A 25,418-nucleotide genomic window follows, 5' to 3' on the forward strand; every position below is an offset into this window, starting at 1 on the left:
AATTTTTTTCAAGCTAAACTTTTAAAATGAGAAGTTAAAAAACCCATATAAGTATGGCCACATTAGTGAAAAGCTATTTCATTTTAATGTCAGAATGAATAAATTTTTATTAGATAAACAGTAACTTATGTTAAACATCTTCATAAAATCTAGAGAATGCAGTGAAGATGTACTATTTATATTATAAAAAGAGGAGAATGAAGAGTTTTCATGCTTATGTTTGTAAATACTTAAAATTTCAGGTGTTACATTACCAGTGGCAGAAGACTGCTCAAATCTCACTGGAAGCCATAGTACATAATCTAACATGGGATCCCACAGGTATGAACAGATTAAAAGAAACACTGCAACTAATTTTTTTACTTTAAATTTTGTCATTCCTTGTGGACAAGGTAAAGTTGTTTTCCCCTGTCCTAGCATGATAGAGAATACCAAAGTGGAGTGAAATGTACCTTTTGTCACTTATTACGGAGAACTAACATACTAAGTGCATCTGTATGGTCTGACTCGATTATTCTTATCTGAGCCGATCAGAAAATGTGGCTTAAATGGTAAATATTTGTTGAGAAGGACTAATATCTGCAGTAGACCTAGGCATTTCTTTTAGAGAATAACTAAAATTTGATTAATTCATAGTTTGAACTCTAGGTGCTCAAATCTACCAAAAAAAAAATCTAGAAAAGGTATATCTGCCAGTTTCTTTTCTGCAGTTTCAGCTTTGCAGAAATTTTTTTCCTCTCTCTCTCTCTATAAAAGTCTATAGTTTGCTACTTGCTTGTTGTTAGATTTTGATAAATATTTGTTCCAGGTACTCGCCTTCTGACTGGTTCCAATTGTCTTCAACTTTGGTCCAATGTTCCATTGGAGAACCCTGCTGACAATGACAGTACTGAAAGAGCAGGTGTTGGACTTGGAGAGTGGAGATGTATCTGGCAATGCAAGTAAGGAATCCATTTAAAGACAAGTAATTTCCTTTTCTTTACTGATTCATAACTTTGAGATTAAATACTTAGTGTAGTTATGTGAAATGCTATTGCATACTGTTACTTGATAAATATTATTGATGTGAGATAAGTTTTAATCATATTTCCCTTGACTATGTGACATTATTTCCTCTTATGAGATCAGTTGCAGTTGGTTTTGGAGCAATTCTTCAGCTACAAACAAGACTAGTAAAATACTGAGGGTAGGCTAATATTGAAGCTGTCCAATAAGCACTCTTCCTTGTAGCAGGAATAAGGTGAAAGCTGTGTAATTGCTGTCAGGACTGATTAAAAAAAACCTTCCTTCTTTGTTCAGTGTACTCCATTATTGTTTCCTTCTTAAACGTCCCTGATTTTGCACATACTTTTTTTAGATTTATTCTGGGTATTTGGAACAGTCAGGGTTGATACATCCTCTTTCCTCTGTCTCTGAATTCTCCTCTTGTGTTCGTGTTGATACTGATATTTGCATTTGTATATTGTACATTCTGAAGACTTTTAGTTTAGTACTTAAGTTTGTAAGACAATTTAAATCATTCTGCCATAAGTAGACTTTGCTGGTACAGTGGGGTGGGTACATGGTTCATGTGGGAGCAATCTTCCATATGGCCATCTCCTAAAGAAGTTTCCCGAAATAGCAGGCTGAGCAGACCCTGACCACCTGAGGTTACTCTTTGTGAAGCATTTAGAATTCTAGTAGGTAGTTCTATAGGTAGTTTTCTGGACATATCAGAAAAACATCCATTTTATGATCCTTCATTGTTCCTTTTTCTCTTTACTTGAACTTCTATCAGTGAATGTGTTTAAAAACCCAAGATCATCCAAATGACAACTCAAAGACTTTTCTTGGCATGTGATGAACTTTCTAATTACAAGGAGTTGAAGACTTACTCTATTTTTTGAGACATCTTTGGGCGTTCATCTCTCAGCCTAATAAGAGAAGTTAGCCTGTGGGCAGAATGCCATTGAGTATGGCTTTAGGATCTGGGGTTCTGGTAACAGTACTCAAGATCATAGAAAGTGCTTTTCTTCTGTCCCTTCTGTAACAGGTTTTGCATTTCTATCATGTATAAAGACATAAAAAAGTCTTCTCAGCTCTCCACGTTTTCCTCTTTTAAACTCTTTGTTGGAGATGGCTAAGTGTTGCCTTCTTTGAATGAGTAGGTCCTGGAAAGGGTTAACAGAACTTGCTTTTTTTGTATAGTTTTTATGCCTGTATGTCTTCTGGCATTTGTAGTGCAATTAGATTTAGAATAGGTTTTTCTTGTAGAGAAGTCTGCAAGAACGTTATTTTGCCCCTGCAAATATCCTGTTTTAATCCCTGAAGGAAACATTCCCAAATGTTTCCATATTTGCCCCAGAAGGAGAATTTTGCTTAAACCTGGATGGACTTCTTTGATACAGGGCTTTTGTAATTGCCTTGCTCTTGTTACTGCACATAAATACACCCTGCTTTATTGACCTTAATTTAACTTAATCCCCTTGGAAAGTTGGGCCTCAACAACATGTTACATGTTTATTAAATTCTAGATAAAAATGTACACTGTATGTGTGGTGTGCAATTAAATTTTTGTATGCTCTTGTTGCTTTTAATAAGCTTTATTACTTAGTCAGTAACTGAGTGCTTCAAACCCTGTAAAAGAAGCTCATTTATTAGTGCAGCCAATTAAAGTAAAATGCTCCAAAAGTTAAACACATAATTAGGTTTAGAATATTTTGGTGTAGCACCTTATAGCAGTGTGACCATTCATATAAAAGCTACTTTCAGACACTTTTAAACTACATTATTCCTTTTACACTGTTTCGTTTTCTTGAGTTGTAATTCTGGGAAATATGAAAAATGAATCTGTCATTCAGGAGAAGATGGAAGATAATATGGTACAACAGAGACCATTTTGAGATCCTTATAATTGTGTGAAGTGGAAGTAGAGCAGGTTAATCTGTTGGCACCTGCTTTTCTGCTACAATATTTTTGAATATTGGATAGTCAGCTACAAGATTTTGATTTTCTGGATCGCTACAGCCATGTGTTGTACAGGAGTTTACATCTTAGTCTTTTGGACTTTGTTAAAACTTAACTTTCACACAACAGAATACATACTTGTATTTCAGAATTCAAAAAGTTTGTGCATTCAAGGAAAAAAATGTCTAGAATTCGATAAAAGTTGTTAAAGGTTTTTTTTTTTTCCTTTTAATTGTCTTTATTCTATAGAACTGCTTCTCAAGTTTGTTTAATGAAATTCTCGCCAGATGGGGAGTTTTTTGCTACTGCTGGAAAGGTAAGCATTTTTTTCCTTAGAGCTTTGTGCTAATTCAGATGAGCATTAAAGCAAACCAACAAAAACATATTTGAAAAAAAAAGATTACTTAATAAAAAAAATGTTTTTCATAATTTTTTGTAGTCTGTCTATGTGTCTTTACAATTTGGTAAACATGAATTTGGTAGAACGGTGGTTCCAGGCAGGGAGGTCACACACCAAATATTCAGTGCTTACTATTCTAAAATACTCATTTTTAATTTGTACCAAATTATAAGACATAAGAAAAATAAGAGTTTTGAGGAATGTGGGAAATCTGTGGATGAAATCACTGCTAGCTATCCTGCTAATGAGGAAATATAATCAAAATACCAAAAAATATTTTAAAAAATCAAAAATAGCTCTTTCATATGTTTTTGTGTTAACATATCTGTACGCCTTTTTGTGTCTGTAGGAGAGGTTCACATTCCCCTCCATGGATGTATTGGCACATGGTTCATGACAGTGTTTGTGGCCTGTCTCACTAGTTGGTTCTGTGTGCTCAACACTGAGCAGTTTGTCAGCAAAAGCAGAACCCCTTGGCAAAATAAGCAAAAAAATTAAAGCAAATTGTCTGTCTTTTGTTTTCCTGAAACAAGCTAATCTTTTATTTGTACTCCAAAACTCGTTGTTCAGGTTTTGTAGGAGAATAATGTCCTTACAAGTCAAAGCAGAAAAAAAAAAAAAAATCAAGATCACGTAGAGGATCCAATGAACAAATGTGACAAACCCATACAAGAATTTATTTTACTTGTTAAGGAATATGAGTGGGAGAAGTAGTTGTATTCTGCATTGAATTTCTGCTACCTACTGAAGAACCTAAAGGCTGCAGAGTTGCTAGATACAAAACAACATTCTAGTATGTAAAGTTAATATCAGTTGCTGATATTAGTGAAAACCTGGTTTAAGAGTCTCAGAATCCTGAGCAATAGAAACCTGACAGAACTTGTTTCAGGCTGAAGAATAAAAGACAGTTTTGCAATTTGCTTTACTCTGTCTTGGATGCATGAGTGAAAAATTAGTGTGTACACGTAATAAGTGTTTGATTTAGTAATAATGTGGAACTTGGCTGTTTGAGTCATAGTATCCCCTAATACATGCTTAAAAAATGAAGAGTTGATGGTGATTCAGTCTGCAAATAAATCTTGCTTTTGAAAGGTAGTTATGCATATTTCTGTGGTTCAGTTATGTGCATCAGAAACAGATGAGTAATGCACATCTTTATTAGTTGTATGTGGCTTTTTTCCTTTAAAGCTTGCCATTTCAGGTCAGCATGCTTGGTTAGAAGACTAACTTTTCAGACATTTGCTATCTTTAAAGAATAGATAAAGGTGTAACAAATTTGTAAAAATTGCCTAGATTTCCTTTTCTAGGGAAACTATGCTCCAGTTAACAAGCTTTTAACACACAAAGTGAAATACTGACTTTCTTCATGCTAGATTATTATCTGTATAAAAACAAAGCAGTAAATTCTCATGCTCCATTCTTTTTGTGCTTATTTGAATGTTGTATTTCTTGCTATATGTTCTGTGATGCCCTTTACCGTCATAGAAAGGAGAGCCATTCCAGCCACTTTGCAGCTAAATAAAATTCTTTGGGTATATGTTTTATGTAAAAAGTTATTGTCAACGATATATATGTATGTGTATTCCACCTTCTTTTGATGGGTAGGAGTTAATGTTTATTTTACAAGTCAAATGTTAATGGTTTAATGGTTTCTAATGTTATAATTTGATGGAATGGTGGAAAAAGGAATTAATCTGCAAATAGCTTATATAAGGCTATATTATTGCAGAGTTTTTGACTCCAATATTTTATGTCCTGTTATTTTAGTTTATAAATTCCTTCAAAGCGAATTACTGAATAAGTAAGAAAATTAGTAAGTAGGAAAATTAATAACATATTTTTTACCATAAATGCTTAAGTTAGCTACATGCCTGGAGAACTTTAAAGCACACCTTTCTTTCTATGTCTTACTCCTTTACTTAACTTTGTGAGGGACAATGCTGGTCAGCAACACCAACCTATCATCCCCCCTAGTAGGGTCATGTTATGCATACCCAGGTTATTTCAATATTTTAGTGCCATTCACATTTAACAGTTGATCTATGACCTTTTTTCCGGTTTCCAGTTAAATTTATGTAGGGAGTTGGGGTGGTTTTCTGACAAGGTAGAATTAGTTGTATTAACATTTGAATACCATCTCAGGCTAGTGCAAGTTGTGGCTTTGTGATTAAAAATTGGCAGTTAATCAGAAGGACTTATATATGAAATCCAAGTTAGTAATGGCAAGAGTTAAATGGAAGCTCTGCTCCTGTCTTTTCTTTAAGATCACATGTTGAAGTTCCATTTATCGAGATGTTCCTCTCAGATAAGAAAAACATTTTACTTTAAAGAAAAATGAAACCTCAGGAGATGTACTCAAACCATGACAAAGTACTAAAAGTGCATCATATTCTTAAGCAAGGTAATCTTATTTACTGTCCTTTTTTGTCTTCCCACAGGATGACTGTCTTGTGAAAGTATGGTACAATGCAGAGAGCTGGCGGTCGGCCGTATCACCACCTGGTGCCAGTCCAGAAAACCAAGCAAAAGAGCTTGATTTTTCATTTGTTTATTTGGCTCATCCTCGATCAGTAAATGCATTTTCATGGAGAAAGACCAGTAAATTCATGCCACGGTCAGTAGTTCTAATAACTAGTTCATAAATTGCCAAAAAAACCCCCAAACTCTACAGTCTGCCTCTCTCTACAATCAACTGCTACACAATTTATTGGAGATTTTTTCAGGGATGGCTTGGAAGGCAGCTGTGGGGGACAAATTCTCACAGCCTGTTTCTGTGAACAGCAGAGGTTCTCAGGTTATTTTTAATTACAGGTAAAAGTGACAAACATGAAGGCCTTGAGAGCCTTGCACACCAGGGTCCTCAGGCAGCTTTCTCATAACAAGTGGATGTTCTGTCTTTGGCTGTTTTGGGAAAGCAAGAATAATTTTGAGAACCCAAATCATGGTATTGGAAACATAAGGAGGGGTTGGTATGTTATCTCTGACCTATTGTGAGCTCAGATTTTGCAATATGCATGAACTTGATTAACACTGTTATAAAAAGTGCCTGATTGATGAATAAAGTGGAGTCGATGCTGATCAATGCAAGGTGGGTCTTCTCCCTCCAACTTCAATAACAATTATATGTTTTACTTCAGTTATTGAGTGTGCACACCTTTTATACTGTTTTTGCTCTTGAGAGGAAGGCAAGTATCCTCTTACCTGGGAAGGAATTGAAAAGGTAGAAGTCTCAGAGACTGACTTAGGCATTGAACTAAATACAAAATCAGCTCTTGAAAAGTCATGTCTCTTTGCATTTTTTTTTTGATTGCACTAAGTGACCGTTCATGCATTTAATCCTGACTTGTTCTATCCTGATGGAATCAGAGCAAAAGTTCTGTGACTTGAAGTCCTCTTTTACAAACATTCAGATATTTTTGTGTCTTTTTATTTGTTTCTCTGCCTACTACAAAGCTGGATCTCTGTCAGAAATAGTATCTGGAAATTGGATTCAAGTATTCATTTGGAACTGGTGCCTTCAGTTTCAGGGGTTAGGGTTGTGTTAAGATGATTCCAAAATGACCTATGCCTAGTTTTCCACCAGGACTTTAAATCTTAAACTGAAGTAGTGTTAGCAGTTTTGTGGCCTGCAACCATCTTTTTGCCATGTTATTCCAAGTAGGAAACATTTGCATACCTTTGTGTTGAGCAAGTTTATGTTGTTCATTATACCAGTCTTTAAGACTCTTCTTAAATATATACTAACTCTGTGTGTCACTTTTGAAAATCCACCTGCTCTGTGGTTCCTCAGGGAGTTTGCTGCTGGACAGTGTAGTCATAGCTTTAGAGCATCATGTAGAGCTAAATAGTGACCTTATATGACCTGGAAACCTGATGATCTGTGTAGTTTTTTCCACTGTCTGGTTTAGGGTAATGGGATTTTTTGGCTATACATTTAACACAAGTTAGACTTGGAAAAATAGTAACTAAGATTAAAAACTCATAGATTTAAATTGTCGTTTCCCTGGTATTATCTGAGTTTCTGTCTTTTGGATATATATTGTTTTGTAATTGGTAGATAATAGTAAGATCTGGAATTACAATCAGATATCCAGAATATATTATTAGCTTTTTATGTGAATGACTTTAAAGGATAAAAATTTTACATTTTGCTATTCTAGATATGAAGTTTTCTTTAAAGTAAAATCCACAATTTGCTGTTGCTCTATTATGTGATGACGTTTGAGGTGATTTATAGTCAGATGCTTGAACAGAGCGGAAGGCCTTTCCTACATCATTTATTTTCATAACAATGTATTGATGAGTTTTTCTTGTGCCAGTATCTGTAAGTTGGTGCAATTCCAAAGACTGGTAGTGGAAAACTGTTTGGAAATGTTGGTTTATTTTGATGCTGTGTAATAGTTAGCACCTTCTTCACTCCTTAAATTTTCTTTCATTAGTGGTGCTGTCTGCAATGTACTCCTGACTTGCTGTAAGGATAATGTTTGTCGTCTCTGGGCAGAGACTTTGTTACCCAATGACAGTCTGTTGTACGGGGGAGGATACAGCAATTGGAGTGAAGCAGTGAACTTCACAAATAACTTCAAGAGAAATACTTCAAGTAAAGAAAAAGTGCAGAGTGCATTGGAGGTAAGAATTGAAATTGAACAGTGAGAATAAACACATATAAAAAGTTGTGATTTTAGACAAGTTGGTAATTTGTATCTCAAACATGTATCACAAGCTGAAATCTTTTATACTTTTATATCAGAGATATGCATAAAATGTTATAAAAGGGTGAATTTCCTTGAAGTCTTCTTTGGGCAGGCTAAGCTGACAACTCTTTTGCTGAGCTTCTCACATTGAAGACACACTGTTCCAAAGTCACAACTGTCTATTTTTGTCTGGTGACTGAAGAAAGAATGCTTTGCAGTATTTAGTTAAAAGGGCTAGGAGCAGTATGGAGCACACATTATATATAGGTTATGTGAAACCCAGTGGTGATGTTGCCTTAAGTAAGATGTTTGGTAGGGGCTCATTTGTCACTCCAAAGTTATGGGATGGTCTCTCTGACTTCTGCAAGTGGAAAAACAGTAATATGGAGGGAAGAAAAATAGCCTTTCTGCAGTAGTCCTCAGAGCAGACTGCTCATAAGCATTAAGGCAAGTGATTCCTACCAGATAGTGTTTTCTAACCAGTGTGAATAAGGAAGAAAGTGTAGCATTAATGGTCTGCTTCAAAGGTATGTAGCACATATGGGCATTGTGCTTTTATATTAATAGAATGATGTATTTAGCATGCTCGTAGTGCATGCTATATCTGAAAAATAGTGCAGCATACCTGAAAATGGCAGGCTAAAAGGCACAACAGAGAAAAGAAAATAGTCAAAGAGAGGAGGAAAAAGGAAGCTGGAGAAATTTCTGTGTTCGTGTGAAAAATAAGAGGCAACATTAGAAATCAGGTACAGCAATTATGTGATAATTGAGAGAAGACTGTTTGACATGAGCATGCTGTGTAAGGATAGAAAGCACAGCAAGTGAAAAGGAATGCCAAGAGTGTAATACCATCTTTAATACAAGTTGTGTACCTCTGTGTACCTTTGGGTGCTTACATAGGTGTTTACAGCACAAAAGGCTTGAAATGTGTAAGTCAGTCTTAAAAACTAAATATTATCCTTTCCCTTGGAAACAAGTATTTGTATAAAAGAGGAGGATCTTGAAACTTGTGGCCTTTTGTGGGGTGTTGAAGTGCTGATCTAATTAGATCCAAAGTACAGATTCTGTTTTTCATTAAATGAGACTACTCAGTATTGTTGCTTTGCTCAGAATCTTGAATAAGCATGGTGTGTGTTTATGAAACACAAGAGTATTTTCTGTGAAAGTACAAAAACTGTATGAATATTGTCTGCACACTGAAGTATGAAGTAGTTACTACATGAAGGTATTTTATGGGCCTTCATAAATAAATCCAAAGGCACTGGTTTCTCTTTACTGCAGACTCAACACAAGTTTGCAAGAAACTCCACTGATTCTTTAAGTTAGCTTTTAAGCTGAAAAATATCATTCACTAGTGCCTAGAAAACCATTTACAGATTAAGTATGTTTTTTTCTTTTGAAAGGATTTTAAATTATGCTTTATTTTTCATGCAGTTAAACCTGAGGCACTTCCGACGAGGAAGGAGGAGGTCAGGTGCTGTTGTAGCACATACTGGATGTGCTCTGCATCAGCAAGATCCTCATGAAGCTCACAGGAACATTCCTCCTCACGCAAATGCCCTTTGCCACTACCATATTGCTGCCAGTATCAATCCAGCCACAGGTAATAAATGTAATCTTTGCTATGAAGTGAGCTCCAGTTGCTGTTGGGTATGTGTTCTCTCTGGAAACTTAGCAGATCTATTTGTTCAGTATTTAAATGATCATGCAAAATTGCTAGTATGTCGGTTTCATTTTTGCGTGAAAGAACTCTCTACAGTAATGAATAAATTTCCAGTGCAATAATCCTGTCTTTTATGTTGTTCATCTTTTAAGTGAGATTGATAGTGTCTAAAATGGAGAAAGCTAAGTATTTGTAACTTGAGTTAAAATTTACTGTGAATTGTGTATGATACTGGGAACATACTGATAAAATAAAAAATGTGTATGCTTCTTAACTGTTGAAATAACCACGCATTCATGTCCTTCTGTCTCTGAACCAAACAAAACATGCCTTCGCCCTTATATTCCATAAACTTTGATATTGCCTTGCACCGGAACAACATGTTGATAGGGGTTGAGGAAACTCCCCTATAGCTGCTGATACTTCTGTCTTCATTATCTTTGTGTACGCTGTTTGTTATCCCAAGTGACCTTTAGGTGTGACAGGGCCCTGCTCTTCTGGAGATGGCTGAAGATTTCATTTTCATGAAGTGTGTGTCTGTTCATTGAAAAACTGACTAGAGATGCAATATGCAATGACCTTCATGAAGGTTCTGGTGTGGTTTTCTCTGTCTGGACTTAATGAACAAACATACTATGTAATTCTTTTCTTAAACTCTCTTTTAGTTAAACTCTCTTTTATAGTATTGTTTTTCTGTTCCTACTTAACTTGTTTGAAAGTTAAGAGCAAAAGTTAGTTTTCAGCTAAGAGCATTTATGATGTGTTCATGTTTCTAGCTATACAGTCTGGTATGATTGGAAAGAACAAGTGATTTCTATTAACACTGCTTTGCTAAGGAAAGCTCTAAACACTTTTTCCTTGATTATAGTTCAGCATTTTGAGTGGCAGCTCATTGGTTCATATTTTAACAGACAGGACTAGAATCACATCCAGCCTACCAGAAGGAGACTTTTTACAGCTTTGTGCAGTACCATCAATGCTATCATATTTCCATGGGAAAAGTCTCCAGACATTGCTTGTTATTATCCAGTGTCACACAGGAAACTTTCTTGAAAGCTTCTTGGGGATTTGTTTATTTCCTCTTATATTTTTTCCTCTTCAGATTGCTCAGTGAGCTAGCTAATCTTTTCATGTAGGTAGCACATAATCTTTGACCTTTTTTTTACTTGCTTTTAAAGCATTTTTTTTTAATACAGAATAGGTAATGTTATGATTAACCATGGTTAGCCATCAACCAAGCCCCAGGCAGTCGCTTGCTCACTCCCTGCAGGATTGGGGAGACAATCAGAAGAGTAGAAACCTCCTGGACTGAGATAAAACCAAGTTAATAGGTTTTATCTCAACCTTGTTTTCTTAAATAGGGGAAACAAAAGCTGCACACATGACCAAAGAGACAAAGGAATGACTTTGCTGCTTTCTGTGGGCAAGGAGATCTTGAGCCATCTCCAGGAGAGCAGAGCCCTATCAAACCTAACAGTCACTTGGAATAACAAACACCATCCCTTCAAGCTTTCCACCTTCTTCCTTCCTCCTCCCACTTTAAGCACTGACCATGATGTCATGTGGTCTGGAGTGTCCCTTTGATCAGTTTCAGTCACCTATCCTGGCTGAGTGTTCTCCCAGTGTCCGATGCAGCCCCAAGTTCCTTGCCAGTGTGGCAGTACAAAAACCAGAAAAGTCCTTGGTTCTGTGCAAGCCCTGCCCAGCAACAACAAACGCATCTCTGTGTCATCAGCTCTGTGCTCAGCACAAATCCAAAACACCGCCCAGTGTGAGACACCAGGCAACACCAGCACAACTCTGCAAACTTTACCTTTGCTTTTGATAGACTTTGCAGCATAAATATGCCAAGAAACAAACAGAATGACAATAAAAACAATTTTGAAAAAAATTAGAAAAATTACATACTTAAAACTTGTCTTTGACTTTTCTAATCTTGCATTCTTTTTACATTACCTATATCAATTAGTATCTGTTCAAAAATTCTTTTGGATCACTTGTCTTTTAAGTCAGTAGATTGGAGGATAGAAGGTTGTTCTTTATTGTAGAACCTCTGAGGTAACTTTCACATTTTAAATCTTAATTTGAAGAAATAAATGCTCTCCCTCACAGTCAAGTCTTTAAGTACCTCAGTCTAACCACATTCTTTATGTAGACCTTTTTGTTTGCCCTTTTGAAATTAAATTTAGTCCAAAAACCTAATTGTATTTCCTTTAATTTGATTTAAAGCAAATTGGTTTGTGATGTCTTACTTTAAAATTTGCCAATCCTACGGCATTTAAAAATATCTGATAAAAACTAAAGCCAGAACAGCTTTATCTCTCATTCACTTCACATTTTGAAGAATAATGCTTTCATATATACTTATAGCATGTATGCAACAAAAATTCTTGCAATCTACTTTTATAATATAATTTTATTTCTTCTGTTGTCCAGCCTGGGTGGAATTCTGTGAAAGGAATAAGCAGTGGTTGCTAGGACAAACTTGTCTCTAGGCAATTACAGAAAAAGTTACTGAATTCAAAGATTTAGAAGTTTTCTGGGAAGAAATACTGTGATTTATTAAGCAAATAGAAATTCACTAAGAAAAATGTCCAGAGCTGAACATCATTTAGAAGCTGGTAGTTTTAGATGGAAATTGGGAAAAAAGTGATTTATTTAGTGACTTTGATAAATACTAAAAAAGCACACAGATTTATAATTAATCTGAAAAGTAATCCTTCTAGTTCACCTTATTCATGCTCACTGTAGCTTCATCTTTCAAAGGGCATCAATAAAATTTTTTTCCTTCAGATTCTCTTACTTTCCAGATGTATAATGATACTTTTGAGACTGGCATTGGCCTGTGCAGGTAGATAGACTTCTTAAATGACCTGTGCTACTTCTGCCCTGTTCCCCTGCTGTGTCCCCAACCCACAGCAGTACTGCTGGTTGTCGTGGTGCTTCTTTCTTTTATCTTTGTGCTGTCAGTTACAGTTTTCTTTGGCTGGATTGGATGATTAGTAATTCAAATCTATTGCTGATTTTGATAAGAATAACAGATTTTGAGTGAAAAATATTTTGTCTCCCAGGATGTGGAATTTAAGTAATGGTGCATAAATAGGGAGAGAAGAAGAGACTATACATGGAGACTTCTAGGTGGGAATTACATGCAGTTTGAGATTTTAACATGTTGCTGTATCACACATTTGAGGAGATTGCAGTAAATCACCTGTCTGCTCTTTAGCCTTGATTAATTTAGATTATGTTTCTCTGCAGCAGTCTGATCCTTGCTTCTGTCCCACACTTTTTGATTTCTGCTTTATTTTTCACAGCAACATGGGACATCAAATGCCATCACAGCCACATGAATTAACAGAATATATCAGAATCAGAACTCCTGGGGTTTTGTGATGGTGTTCCAGAGGGCATTCATTGTGTGATCTCTGTACTAATTTTTGCTAGTGTAAACCCTATGGTCTTTGGTTACAGTCTGTATCTACTGCAGCATCCTTTGTGAACTGAATATTGGAAAACTATGCTTAAATGATTTGGTTCATACTGAGCTGTAGTAGCAAAAAAAAAAAGTAAATTAAGCTGCATGTGCAGTATTACATCAACATTGCAGGACCCTACTGTTATCCTAATTTAAGCAACATTGCAGGACCCTACTGTTATCCTAATGTAAGCATACTAAAGAACCTCTGTGTGGAACAAGTCTCAAAGCAGATGGTGTTGGTGCAGGGAATGACAAGTTGCAGCACACTTGGATTTATTTTTTTCATTGTGGGATTTCTGCTTGAAAACCATTTCTCTAAAATTATTTTTTGACCTAACTTACTTAGTTCTCAAGAATGTCAATCAATATCTTTTTTTGGTAGATATTCCTCTACTGCCTTCTATCACATCTCTAAGTCTTGGTGAGAATGAAGAAAAAAGTGGACCTTTTATTGTACACTGGCTAAACAACAAAGAACTTCATTTTACCTTATCTATGGAAGTGTTTTTGCAACAACTTAAAAGGAGTTTTGAACATCATTCCCCTGAGACTAATACTGAGGATTCTAATCAAATGGATGGCAGATCAGAAGAAGGTAAAAGTCATGCAGACATATGTCATGTAGAGAAATGGCTTTCAGTTTTTAAAGTAATTTGTAATGTTCCCCCAGGGGGAAGTGAGAGATTGGCAACTTGACATGCAAGGATACAGAGAAATTACAGTGGCATTTCAATGCATTTTCTTCTTTTGCACTGAAAGTATCTGAGTGACTTTAAAAAAAATGCATCTGGAAGTTCTGATTTCTCTTTTTGTAGTTGTTCTAGAAATTTTGAGTTATATATGCTGAAAACTGTGTTATTTAATTAGGCCTGACTGGAGGCCTGTGTATGAAAATGTTACTTCAATATTAAGGAAGCAAGAGCAACTTCAGAATTAACTTTTTTTAAGATATTAATGTACAGCTAATTTAAATAGCTTTGTTCTATAACATAGTGCACTCAATTAATTTAAATATATACATCCTGGAGATTATTATCCTTTGTTCTGTCTATGCATGCAAAAATTTGTATAAAGTAGAGGAAACAAAAAATATTTCAAATTAAGGTGCAGTACAAACTGTTTTGGTTTGTTAGACACTGAGCTCTGTGTTAGAGGATTTATGGTTGTACCTTTTAAATTAGTTCTTATATGGGTAGCTTATAAAAGGCTTGAAATTAGCTCCAATGTCTGCTTGTTATACTTCTGGTTTTGAATATATATATATATTTGTGTGTGTGTGTGTTGTAGAAGCTGATGAAAATTCAGATGAACAGAAAGGAAACCAAGAGAAGAAGGAACTGGGTGATGAGAAAGCTGCTCCATATTCAAGCCTTGCTCCTTTATCCTCTGCTATTTTTGATCATGAAATTGAAGTTCTGCTTTCTGAATGGAGTAAAAATGCTGACATGCTCTTCAGTATACATCCTATGGATGGCTCCCTGCTGGTGTGGCATGTGGACTGGCTGGATGAATACCAACCTGGCATGTTTCGCCAGGTGCAGGTACTTTTTTCCTCCTGAATTTTACATCAGTGTTCAGTGAGAAGTTTGATGAGAACCCTAATACTTAGTCTTTTTTTCTTAAAATTGCAGGTGTCATTTGTCTCAAGAATTCCTGTTGCATTTCCCACAGGTGATGCAAACTCTCTTTGCAGAAGTATAGTGATGTATGCTTGTACCAAAAATGTTGACTTAGCTATTCAACAAGGCAAACAAAAGCCTCCTGGCCTTACACGATCTTCATCTATGCTTATCTCTTCTGGACACAGTAAATCTACCAACAGCTTAAAACTAAGTATCTTCACACCTAATGTTATGATGATTTCCAAACATGCAGATGGGTCACTGAACCAGTGGCTAGTGAGTTTTGCTGAAGAATCTGCTTTTTCAACTGTGCTCAGTATTTCACACAAATCCCGATATTGTGGTCACCGTTTTCATCTTAACGACTTAGCTTGCCACTCAGTGTTACCACTGCTGCTTACAACCTCACATCACAATGCTCTAATTTCACCAGATGTTGAGAAAGCAATACAGACAAATGAGTCTTCTAAGTCTCAGGAGTCACCAGTAAGACCTCAGAGTAGAGGCAATGCAAATGTGACATCCCAGGATCCCAATGCTGTTTACAGTGAACTTATTCTATGGAGAGTAGATCCTGTTGGGCCTTTGTCCTTTTCTGGTGGAGTTTCTGAACTTGCTCGGATCAATTCTCTTCATGTTTCAGCTTTTTCTAATGTTGCATGGCTGCCCACGCTTATACCCAGCTATTGCCTCGGTGAGTTTCATTTTCTGATTTGTGATGTATTCTAGAATAAATTGAATATAATCTAATAATTCACTTGAATAGATAATGCAGGTATACTTGAATGTACTGGAAAAATGTTAAGCATTAACATTTTATTTCACAAATCTCACAAATTTTCAAGCTGCTGATACTTGGAAATTCTTTATTCCTCTGTGAAAGGTTTCTGTGTTCTACTCTTTTATGTATTTGATATTTTAGAAGTTTATGCAGTAAAGTTCTTGGGTTCTAGTGCATACTTCATAGCATGCTGAAGATTTAAATGTGGGAGATTTAGCTCTAGTTTTCAAATGGAATTCTTGTGTTCTTTTCATATACTTTGATTTGGTTGCTAAGCACAGCTTTAAACTTTGTAATCCTTGCTTGTGAATAGAAGAGGATTTCCTTTTATACTGTATAGTTTTTTGTCATGACTTCGAAAATGCCTGTTGTCAAAAAATAAAAAAGGATGATGTTTGAATATTTGAGCACTTTTTTCCTGCTTTTCAGGTGCATACTGTAATTCTCCAAGTGCCTGCTTCGTGGCTAGTGACGGACAGCATTTAAGATTATATCAAGCTGTAATAGATGCTAAGAAACTTTTGTGTGAGCTCTCCAACCCAGAAATTTCTGTAAGTGAAAAGCCATCTCAAGTTTTTGCATGTTATGACTTCATTCAGTTGCACTAGGCTCAGACTTGGTGACTGACTAAACTGGTTGCTGAGGATTTCACAGATTATTTTGCTTGTAAAAACAGATAAGGTAAAGCTTTTTAGCTATACTGTATTTCATTTAATCTCAAATTCTGCATAAGGTTTGATGGGGAAATAACTGTGCAGTACTTACACCACAAGGAATCATAACTGTGTGGGTGCATTGCTATCCTGAGGAAAAGCTGAGACAACAATTCAGCTCTTGGGGAAAGGAAATTAAATTGCTGTATGTGAGGCTTTCCAGATATTCTTGTTGTCTTTCAGCCGTCAAAACCAAATGTGCTCTTCATAAAACAGGGAATGTTACCTCTGTTCTTACTGAATCACAACTAGTGTATATTTTATGCTTTAGTTAGCATTTGCACAGTGATGTTGCACCTATCCAGCAGGTTGTGCCACAGAAATGCATAAAAAGTTAACAAGACCACCCCCCTGATTCTTTTCAAACAGAAATATGTTGGAGAAGTTTTTAACATCATAAGTCAGCAATCTACAGCTCGCCCGGGATGTATCATTGAACTGGATGCCATCACAGAGCTTGTAAGATCTTCTGCTATACTCATCTTGTGTCATAATTAGCTTTTTAAAAGGCATTAATAATAAAAGCAATACCTGTAGCTCTCCGTTAGGTAAATTTGGGGTACTTGGACTATTTTTGACATATTCTTGTACTTGTTTTCAACAGTAGCTGTAAATGGAAAGAATGTGAGTAATGAAAGTGCATTTTCATGAGGAGTCTTCTGTTGATGTGTTTAATTTACCAAGTTAAAAGCTCCTGTGTTAGGGAGGACTATTGAAAAGTATACACCAGGATGTTCACTTCTTGTGTATTTTTACTTCCTTAGCATGGCCGGAAAACACAGTTATTCCATGTTTTTCAAGAAGACTTTATTTTAAATAACCAGGAGAAGGAAATGCCTTCAGAGAAGAACAGGTTATCAGACTCAGGTAAAGAATTTTTTTTTTTTTCATAGAACATGGAAGACAGTGTTTTATTTTTCATTCTAAAGAAGGAAAAACTTGTTTAATGGCTTGGCTTTTATCATTTTAATGTCAAATACCTTAATTTGAAGTCTTCAGAGGAATGTAACTAGTGAAGCTCAAGGGTGTTTCACTTCCTTTGAGTTGTTTGCAACCAGATTTTGGATCAAGTAGTTTAAATCACAACACACCCATAATGTCCTGTGTTAGGCAGTCCCTTAAGGGACATGAAGGGGGCAAGGGTTTTAAATGTGAAGCCTGTGCTTGTAGGGTATGAACACAGACAAAGCTTACTGTATCCTGTCATGGTGGATGCTGTTCTTTTACATCAGCTAAATATTGCTCCTCAGGCCTTGCATGGCACAACAAATGGCAAGCCAAACAATTCCTCCTCACTGCAATACTGTGAATAGTGTGTGGATTTCTAGATCCTTGGACTGCTCTGGAAAAAATGATTGGCTTTCCTTGGTGGAGTGCCTCAGTTATTTGGATATATAGGCATTGCATTGTTCTATCCCAATGAAATAATGTGCGAGGAAAAAGGGGTTGGAGTAAAGTTTGTGATACCAGGTCATCTGCAGTACTAGATGAGAGTCCTGAATGAAAGGAAGCAGAGTGGTGGGAAAGTGTCAAAGGAACCCAGGGAAATACTAAATGAACTGAATATACATAGTGATTATTTGGTTCTGGAACTGGTTGTTTTTAACTGAGGAAGAGTTTTGGGGTAGTGAAGATAATCCCAGCCCTTATTGGAGTTAGAAAAATGCAACTGAGATGTTGAAAATAAGAAACAAAATAGAAAACATAAAAAGTGTTACTCTGCAGCATAATCATATGTTTACATCTTGAGTATGACACACAGAAATAATTTCAGAACAAATTGGGAGTTGCTTGGTCTTAGGCAACTGTATACATCTGTATGTGTTCTGAAAGTTGGTAACAGATTGCTGCATGCCATCCATGTAAGGAATTGGGCTAAATGGACCCTTTGAAAAACTGTTAAAATTAGAACCGTATCATTTGCATGCATTCTAATTTGAAATTATTTTCTAGTGCTTTCATATTTCCTCTTTAATAATGAGGTAGTTGCCTCATATTGTTTTTAAAAAGAACAAATTCATTTACGGTTTTCTATGGTATCATAACCACTGCAATGTTAAAAGCACAGGGCAAATACAGCCTATTCTTGGTAATGTTTTATGTATACACACACCTAGAGGGTCAGAGGAATCATAGAGGAAAAAGACTCCCTAAATTAACTATTCCTTTTTCGTCCTAATGGGTTGACTTTTATATGAAAGAAAGAGAATACCTGGGTGAACTCTCCAGAATTGGGTGCCTGTTGATGGTACAACTCATATCTTCTTTTTGTGTAAAACTATGGTAAGTGAATTCTTAGGAAGAAGCATGATATCTTTCTCTCTTCTAGACTATACTATACTTGATAATACATTCTGGGATTTGACTTTAAACATAGCAAAGTCAGCCAAATGTGTTGTCATCTCTGAAAGAAAACACTGGCAGTTCTTACATGAGTAAGAATCACTACCTGTGATTGTAGTGTTTGTTGGTTGTGGTAAAAAACTGAGAAGGCTAATGTAAGAGTTAGATGCAGTCAGATCATTGCATTTCAGTATTCATGTTAGCTTAATCTGATTATTTGCTAGCCAAGAAAATTTAGTTTTGCTTTCAGGTGAATAACCCCTAAGATCTTCCTGTTCTCAATTTCACCAGGAAACCAGCAGAATGGATTCTCTGAAAAATTCTACTTAATAGTGATAGAATATACACAAACCCGTTCATTACTACATATGTGGCATTTACATTTGAAAGCAATTCCTGTCTCAATAGGTAAGCCCTCTTTCTTGTTGTTTTCTTTTAAAAAAAACACTGTCTAGTGAATATCTGCTGTTCAGTGTAATCTAAAATGTTTCATCTTTTGGAAAAGATTCTGCATTTGATTACAAGATTTTATCACAGCTATTCTTTCTTGATTACCTGCTTTTCTGATTGCTGAAACTGCTCAGTTCAGCCTGAGCCTAGCGTTTGGTATTTTTTGTGCATTCTAAGGACAGACATGGTTAATTGGCTCTAATACAGTCTAACAGTTAAGATGTTTTGCTTTTTGGAAGTTTTAGTTTTCAATTTTTGAGTTTATACATACATTTTAAATGGGATTGTAGTCTGAACATCAGTGATGCCATTACAATTCTAAATAATTTTGACGTTCTGAAATCTGCTGGTCCTCTTTCAAACTACCAAACTATATCTAAAACTCTTAGGTTTTATAGAAAGGTAAGATACACTTTCGTAGTTTTCTGTTAACATTTAAAGATTTTAATAAACATGAATCTTATACCACTTACCAGAGGAATTTGTTGTAATCCATGTTTCTGTCATTTAAACTAAATTAGCATTTCTTACTATTGCTTTCAAATAAGAGAAAAAGTGTTATTGTTATTAATTTATAAATCAGTGAGAATAACAAAGATCTAAATTTTCTGATGTACTTATGTGATGAGAAAATTGCTGAGAAGGCTGTGCAGGAAATCTGTTGGAAATTTTCGTGTTCCATTTCTAGCAATTTTATACTCCAGATCTTGAGTTTTATCAAAAAAAGGAAGCATTCATATCACATTCTCTGAGAGCCTATGTTTTAAGGAATAAAATAAATCTGTTATTGAAACATTTCTCAAAAATAACTTCCATCAGTTTGTAAGCTAAGACATATGAGGACCTTAATTTAATTTTCCCTAGCTGCAGGTATTCTATGCTTACTGAAACCTTATTTTCAATGGATAGCCACATACATATTTTTTTGCAGCTTTTGGTCTTTTTGGTCATGCTTTTATTGTTTTATAATCTCTCAGCAGTTCTAGAATCTCTGACATATTTAATGTGAGATGTCCTAGTGTTTCTCTTTACATCTGAATATGAGAATACATTTAATGAAAATGAATGTAAAATTTTAAGTCAGGTTTTTTCTGTTTCTTCTGGAACTATTAAAGTAAATAAAATAACTTCTTACATTAAAAGAAATCATTGATCTTTTAGAGTTAACAATGCGTACCTTTTTTTAGATGAAAAGATAGGTTCGAATCCATCTGAAGAAACAATACAAACAGAAGAATTGTATTCTTCACCAGATCCAGAGAAGATCCAATCACCTTTCACTCAAAAGTATCGGGCCTGTAGAGCAAACCTTCAGAGTACCAGCTGGCTTACTCTGTCTTCCAAAATGGTGTACAGTCAAGAGTTGAGTATGCCAGAAGGAGTCGAAATAATAAGTGTAAAGCCATCAGCAGGTTTGTCTTTTTATCTTTTATCTTTTTTTTTTAAATTTATCTTTTTTTAAAATACTAAAATAGGGAATCTCTGCCTTTCTGACTTTGGTCTTGAAATAGCAACAAAATAATAGTGAGTTTTGGATTTGTTGTCAGAACCAACATGTGTAGGTGAATCCAAAAGGTTTGCTAAAATGTACTTCCTGTCACTTAATATTTCAGTCCTGCAACTAACATTAAAATAAAGCTGTTACTTAAGAGAATAGTAGAAACACAAATTTTGTTTTGCGGTCATTCATGAAATTTTTTGTAGGATCTATACTTAAATGTTAAGGTTTTCATCAGCAGTCTTTCTAAAATACAGTTTTAGATTTTTCAATGAAGAAATATGTTTTTTGACAGAATATATGTTAGTATTTGTGTTTAAATAATATTATTTGACTCCTCGCTGGGGCACAAAATGCAATCAAAGGGTAAAATGGTTTCATGGTATATTTGACATATTGTCTTTGTGAGGCCCTGTAAATGACCTCTTTGTGAGGAAGCAGTAATACTTTTTTTAATTTGGAGCCCTGAAATAGTGTCTGAATAAAAATGTTGCTAATTTTGCTTTTTAGTATTTCCTCCCGTAAGAGTGTATTTTTTTCCATTTTAGGACATCTCAGTTCTTCTTCCATATATCCTGTTTGTCGTGCACCTTATCTGCTGGCTACTTCCTGCTCTGATGCAAAAGTTCGATTCTGGAGATGCAGGGTTGTCACTGAAGCTTCTTCCATGCCACAATATGGCACAGACAGTGATGTTAAATATGTGTGGGAAGAATGGCCATTATTGATTGAGGAGGGACTTCCTACTAGTAGTGCTATTAATGTTCCAGGAAGGCCAACTGATGTCAGCTGTGCGCACACAAACAGATTAGCAGTGGCATACAAGCAGGCAGCGTCTAGAAACAGCCGTCTTTCTCAAGATTTTGTGATGCACGTTAGTATTTTTGAATGTGAGTCTACAGGGGGTTCTTCTTGGATTTTAGAACAGACGCTTAAATTAGATGAGCTAGGCGCCATGTTGGACTCTGGTGTTAGTGTTGATAGCGATTTAGTGGCAGATGACCAACAAGATACTTCTCTGTCTCATGGTGGAAGTGTTATACCCAACACTAAGCACTTGGTACACTTGGATTGGATGTCTAGGGAAGATGGTTCACATATTCTGACAGTGGGAATTGGATCAAAACTTTATATGTTTGGTCAGGTGTCTGGGAGGAGGCAGGAACAAAATGGTAACGAGATTGCTGCAGTCTCCCACAGTGGCAGTCCTAAGGCTGCGACTCTTTCTGGGTTTATTTTGCTGCGTTGTGTTGACTTGGTTTCATCTGTGGAGGGGTCACCTCCTTTTCCTGTGTCCTTGTCTTGGGTGCGTGATGGCATTCTGGTAGTTGGAATGGATTGTGAAATGCATGTTTATTCCCAGTGGCAATCTCCTTCTAAGCAGGAACTAGTTAGTACAGATTCCTGCAGTGGAAGTATGCCATGCCTAACTAGTTTAATGAAACCAAGCCAGTCAGCTGCCTCAGGTCTGCATCCACCAAAGAGAACTTTGACCAGATCTATGACCAGCCTTGCACAGAAACTTAGTGGGAAAAGGTCTGCCTCTGATCTGTCTATGGAAATGGAAGATTCTGGTCTATTTGAAGCAGCTCATACATTATCTCCAACTTTACCTCAGTACCATCCATATCAACTGTTGGAACTCATGGATCTCGGTAAAGTACGCAGAGCAAAAGCCATTCTATCCCACTTGGTGAAGTGCATTGCTGGAGAAGTTGTTGCTATAAATGAGTCTGAGCCTAACCATGACAGGAGGCTCAGATCTCTGACGATCAGTGCCAGTGGAAGCACTGCAAGAGATCCCAAAATGTTCAGTAAAACAGAGACTACAGACTATATAGAAATAGACTCTGTTCCACCATTGCCTCTGTATGCTCTGCTTGCTGCGGATGATGATTCATCTTATTCCTGTTCAGAGAAGTCCAATAATCAGCATAGTCAAAATAAAAAGGATATGCCCAATGACAGTTATGAAAATCTCTTCCAAAATACTGTTATAAGTACAGATGACCTTGTCACATTTGAGGCAGATGAAGACAGTTCAAAAGTCATTGATCTTTCTCAATACAGCCCAACTTACTTTGGACCAGAACATGCTCAGGTTCTTTCTCGTCACTTGCTTCATTCAAGCCTTCCAGGTCTGACTAGGATGGAGCAAATGTCACTGATGGCCTTGGCAGATACAATTGCTACTACCAGTACTGACATTGGAGAAAGCAGGGACAGAAGTCAGGGTAAGCTGTCTCTTCCAAGTTAAATGTACTACTGTGCTTCATGGCCTTTCCAGGGTTTTTTTTTTTCCTGTTGTGGAATATTTCTGTGGCTTGTAAGATGATGATGCACCTTCATTTCATAGTGTAATTGTTTCAAGACCTATTGCTTGGATAAAAGTAAAATTTTCTTTTGCCACCTGGTAATGCCACTATGAATCTATCAGTCCACATACTATAATTATTTTTAATTCACTTTTGAAGAGACAGGAATGACGAATATTTGTTGTACCGTGTAGAGAAATTGAGGAAGAATTTGATTTTTTTTTAAAATATATAACTTTTTCTGTCTCTTGCATTAAACAGAACAAATAACTTCAGAAGTTTTTATATTTGAAATTTTCTTCTTTCTCTTTTCTTGAAGGGAGGAATTATGGACTAAACTATCATTTACAAATTCAAAGTATTAGTAGTCACAAATTTATATTTCTTCTATTAAGACCTACAATACTTACTTGGATTAATTGCTGTAAAATGGGTGTAAAAATACTTATTTCCAGGTGGAGAAACTCTCGATGAGTGTGGTTTAAAATTTTTATTGGCTGTCCGGCGTCACACCTTCCTAACAACTGCACTTCCTCCTGTGCATCGAGCCCAGCTGCTTCACCAAGGTAACTGATGTCTTTTCTTAGATGAGTTGGGTTTTAGTGATGTAGCTGCCCCTGTGAATGGTGTGCTGTTGATGTGCCTCTGCAGAATCAATAATTTAATTCATTAGGGTTTTTCAAGAAATATTGTCTTATATGAATGAGTGCTAAAGCAGAAAATGTCTTGTTTTGGTTGAGGTAAAGGTCTCAGAACTGATTTTTTTCGAACAAGTTTTTAGTTGGTAGGGGAGAATTTCCCCAAATTAAATACCCCAAATTTTCGAAATGAAATTCTACTACCATGTTGTCCAATAACCTTCTGCAGGAATAATGTAGTAGACAACTGTGCCTATTTATTTTGGTACATATTTGGAAAAAAAAAATTACTACTCAGACTTTAAATATTTCTATATACTTACTGTAATTATACAATCAACTGTTTCATATGGGGAAGGTTTTTTTAGTAAAATTTGACTAGTTCCATCCTGATATTGCAGATGACAACGAGATGGATTTGATAAGTGATAATCAGATGTAAAGGACTGGCTATGGTTATTCCTTTAGCCATCATGACAGTTGTGATAGCATTTTCAGTTGCATGGCTTGTCACCCCTCAGCTGAATCAGAGGCTGGAATTTGCCACAACTGCCAGGGCAGAGTATTGCAGAGTTAACTTTCTGTTGGACTAATTTTAGCTGAGATACTTCTGTTTCTGCTGAGCTCAGAAATGGGTGAGAGTGGGAAGGGCCTCCAGGGCAAATGTGGAAGTGCCTTTCTACAGAAAAGGACCTGGCCCTCACTAGAGTTGCAATTATCCCTAGCCAGCTATGTTGTTGTTTAGCAATTGCTTCCTTCCTCATAAGATTTTTTTATTTCAAGTTTTCTTTTATATCTCTATCACCAAAGGTGGTTTTGCCCTGATTATCTGAAACTTGTGCATTTTCTAATCCAAGTCAAAATAGTGAACCTATCTTTCAAAATTTTGAAAAATGTAATCAGGACACTGCACTTTGTGTCATGGCTAATCTTAGTGCCCCTTACTATCCATATGTTTGAACTTCATAGAGAAGTTCACAAACTTACCTATGTTTGTTATGTTCTTGTATGTTCTTCACAAACTTACGTAAGGAGTTTGCAGATGAAAAATTGTTTCCAGTTGTCTCATTTTTCTGTAATATTTGAAATGCAGTCCTAACAAATACCCTTAAATTTCTGTTGCCTCGCCAGCAGTGCACTTAAAAAATTCAAAACAAGCAGTTTGACCTACTTTTCTTCCCCTGTTCCCATCCCTTTATCTTCAGGTTCTGGATTATTTTATTAATGAATATCTTCTGAATTTTCTTTTTCCTTTTTTTTTTTCTTTTTTTTTTTTTTGGATGTTCATTGTACAGGTTTATCTACGAGCCACTTTGCCTGGGCATTCCATTCCGTAGCAGAGGAGGAGCTCCTGAGTATGCTCCCTGCAGTGCAGAAAGGCGACCCAACCTGGTCTGAGCTCAGAGCTATGGGTGTGGGATGGTGGGTTCGAAACATCCACAGCCTGCGGAGATGCATAGAAAAGGTAAACAGAGCATTCTAAAAAAACCCAACAAAATCTTTCCAAACAGCTGTTCTCCAGTGTTTACCTTCTATTTATGTAGTTTTAAGTTGTTAGATAATGAACTTTTTCTGAGTGTTCCATGCTGTAATTTTTTGTATCTAAGCTGCTCTGTATGAGTATGAACCTCTATATTTAACTAATTTTTTTGGTACTTTAGACTTCAAATTCCATTGTGGAGTACAGTTTTTGCTCTTAGATACTTCATCTTAAAGGTAATAATGTACAGTGCTTATTGTGGATGCTCAAGATACAGATGGAGCATATAGTTTTTTTTTTTATAGCAAAACTTGAGAAGCAAGTCATGGGAAAAGGTTCTTCTTAGAAACCTATCAGATGTGGGTTCAACTTAGATATTATATGTTCATCTGTCTTG

The 25,418-nt window shown here is 36.0% G+C and overlaps 1 protein-coding gene across 3 annotated transcripts in view; it reads left to right on the plus strand.

The window, feature by feature from the left end:
* The window catches only part of DMXL1 (Dmx like 1), a 77,838-nt gene that overhangs the window by 15,693 nt on the left and 36,727 nt on the right, over positions 1-25,418 (plus strand). For all 3 annotated transcript variants that reach the window (XM_064736749.1, XM_064736746.1, XM_064736748.1), the window contains exons 4-20: positions 243-321; positions 809-941; positions 3,196-3,262; positions 5,785-5,960; positions 7,786-7,975; positions 9,475-9,643; positions 13,564-13,776; positions 14,469-14,722; positions 14,813-15,497; positions 16,014-16,135; positions 16,667-16,756; positions 17,062-17,164; positions 18,932-19,048; positions 20,278-20,502; positions 21,137-22,822; positions 23,359-23,469; positions 24,837-25,006. In XM_064736749.1, coding sequence (XP_064592819.1) covers positions 243-321; positions 809-941; positions 3,196-3,262; positions 5,785-5,960; positions 7,786-7,975; positions 9,475-9,643; positions 13,564-13,776; positions 14,469-14,722; positions 14,813-15,497; positions 16,014-16,135; positions 16,667-16,756; positions 17,062-17,164; positions 18,932-19,048; positions 20,278-20,502; positions 21,137-22,822; positions 23,359-23,469; positions 24,837-25,006 — 4,590 coding nt within the window. The remainder of the gene's footprint in view (positions 1-242; positions 322-808; positions 942-3,195; positions 3,263-5,784; positions 5,961-7,785; positions 7,976-9,474; positions 9,644-13,563; positions 13,777-14,468; positions 14,723-14,812; positions 15,498-16,013; positions 16,136-16,666; positions 16,757-17,061; positions 17,165-18,931; positions 19,049-20,277; positions 20,503-21,136; positions 22,823-23,358; positions 23,470-24,836; positions 25,007-25,418) is intronic.

This window comes from Zonotrichia leucophrys, chromosome Z (genome assembly GCF_028769735.1).
Source record: "Zonotrichia leucophrys gambelii isolate GWCS_2022_RI chromosome Z, RI_Zleu_2.0, whole genome shotgun sequence".
NCBI lineage: Eukaryota > Metazoa > Chordata > Aves > Passeriformes > Passerellidae > Zonotrichia > Zonotrichia leucophrys.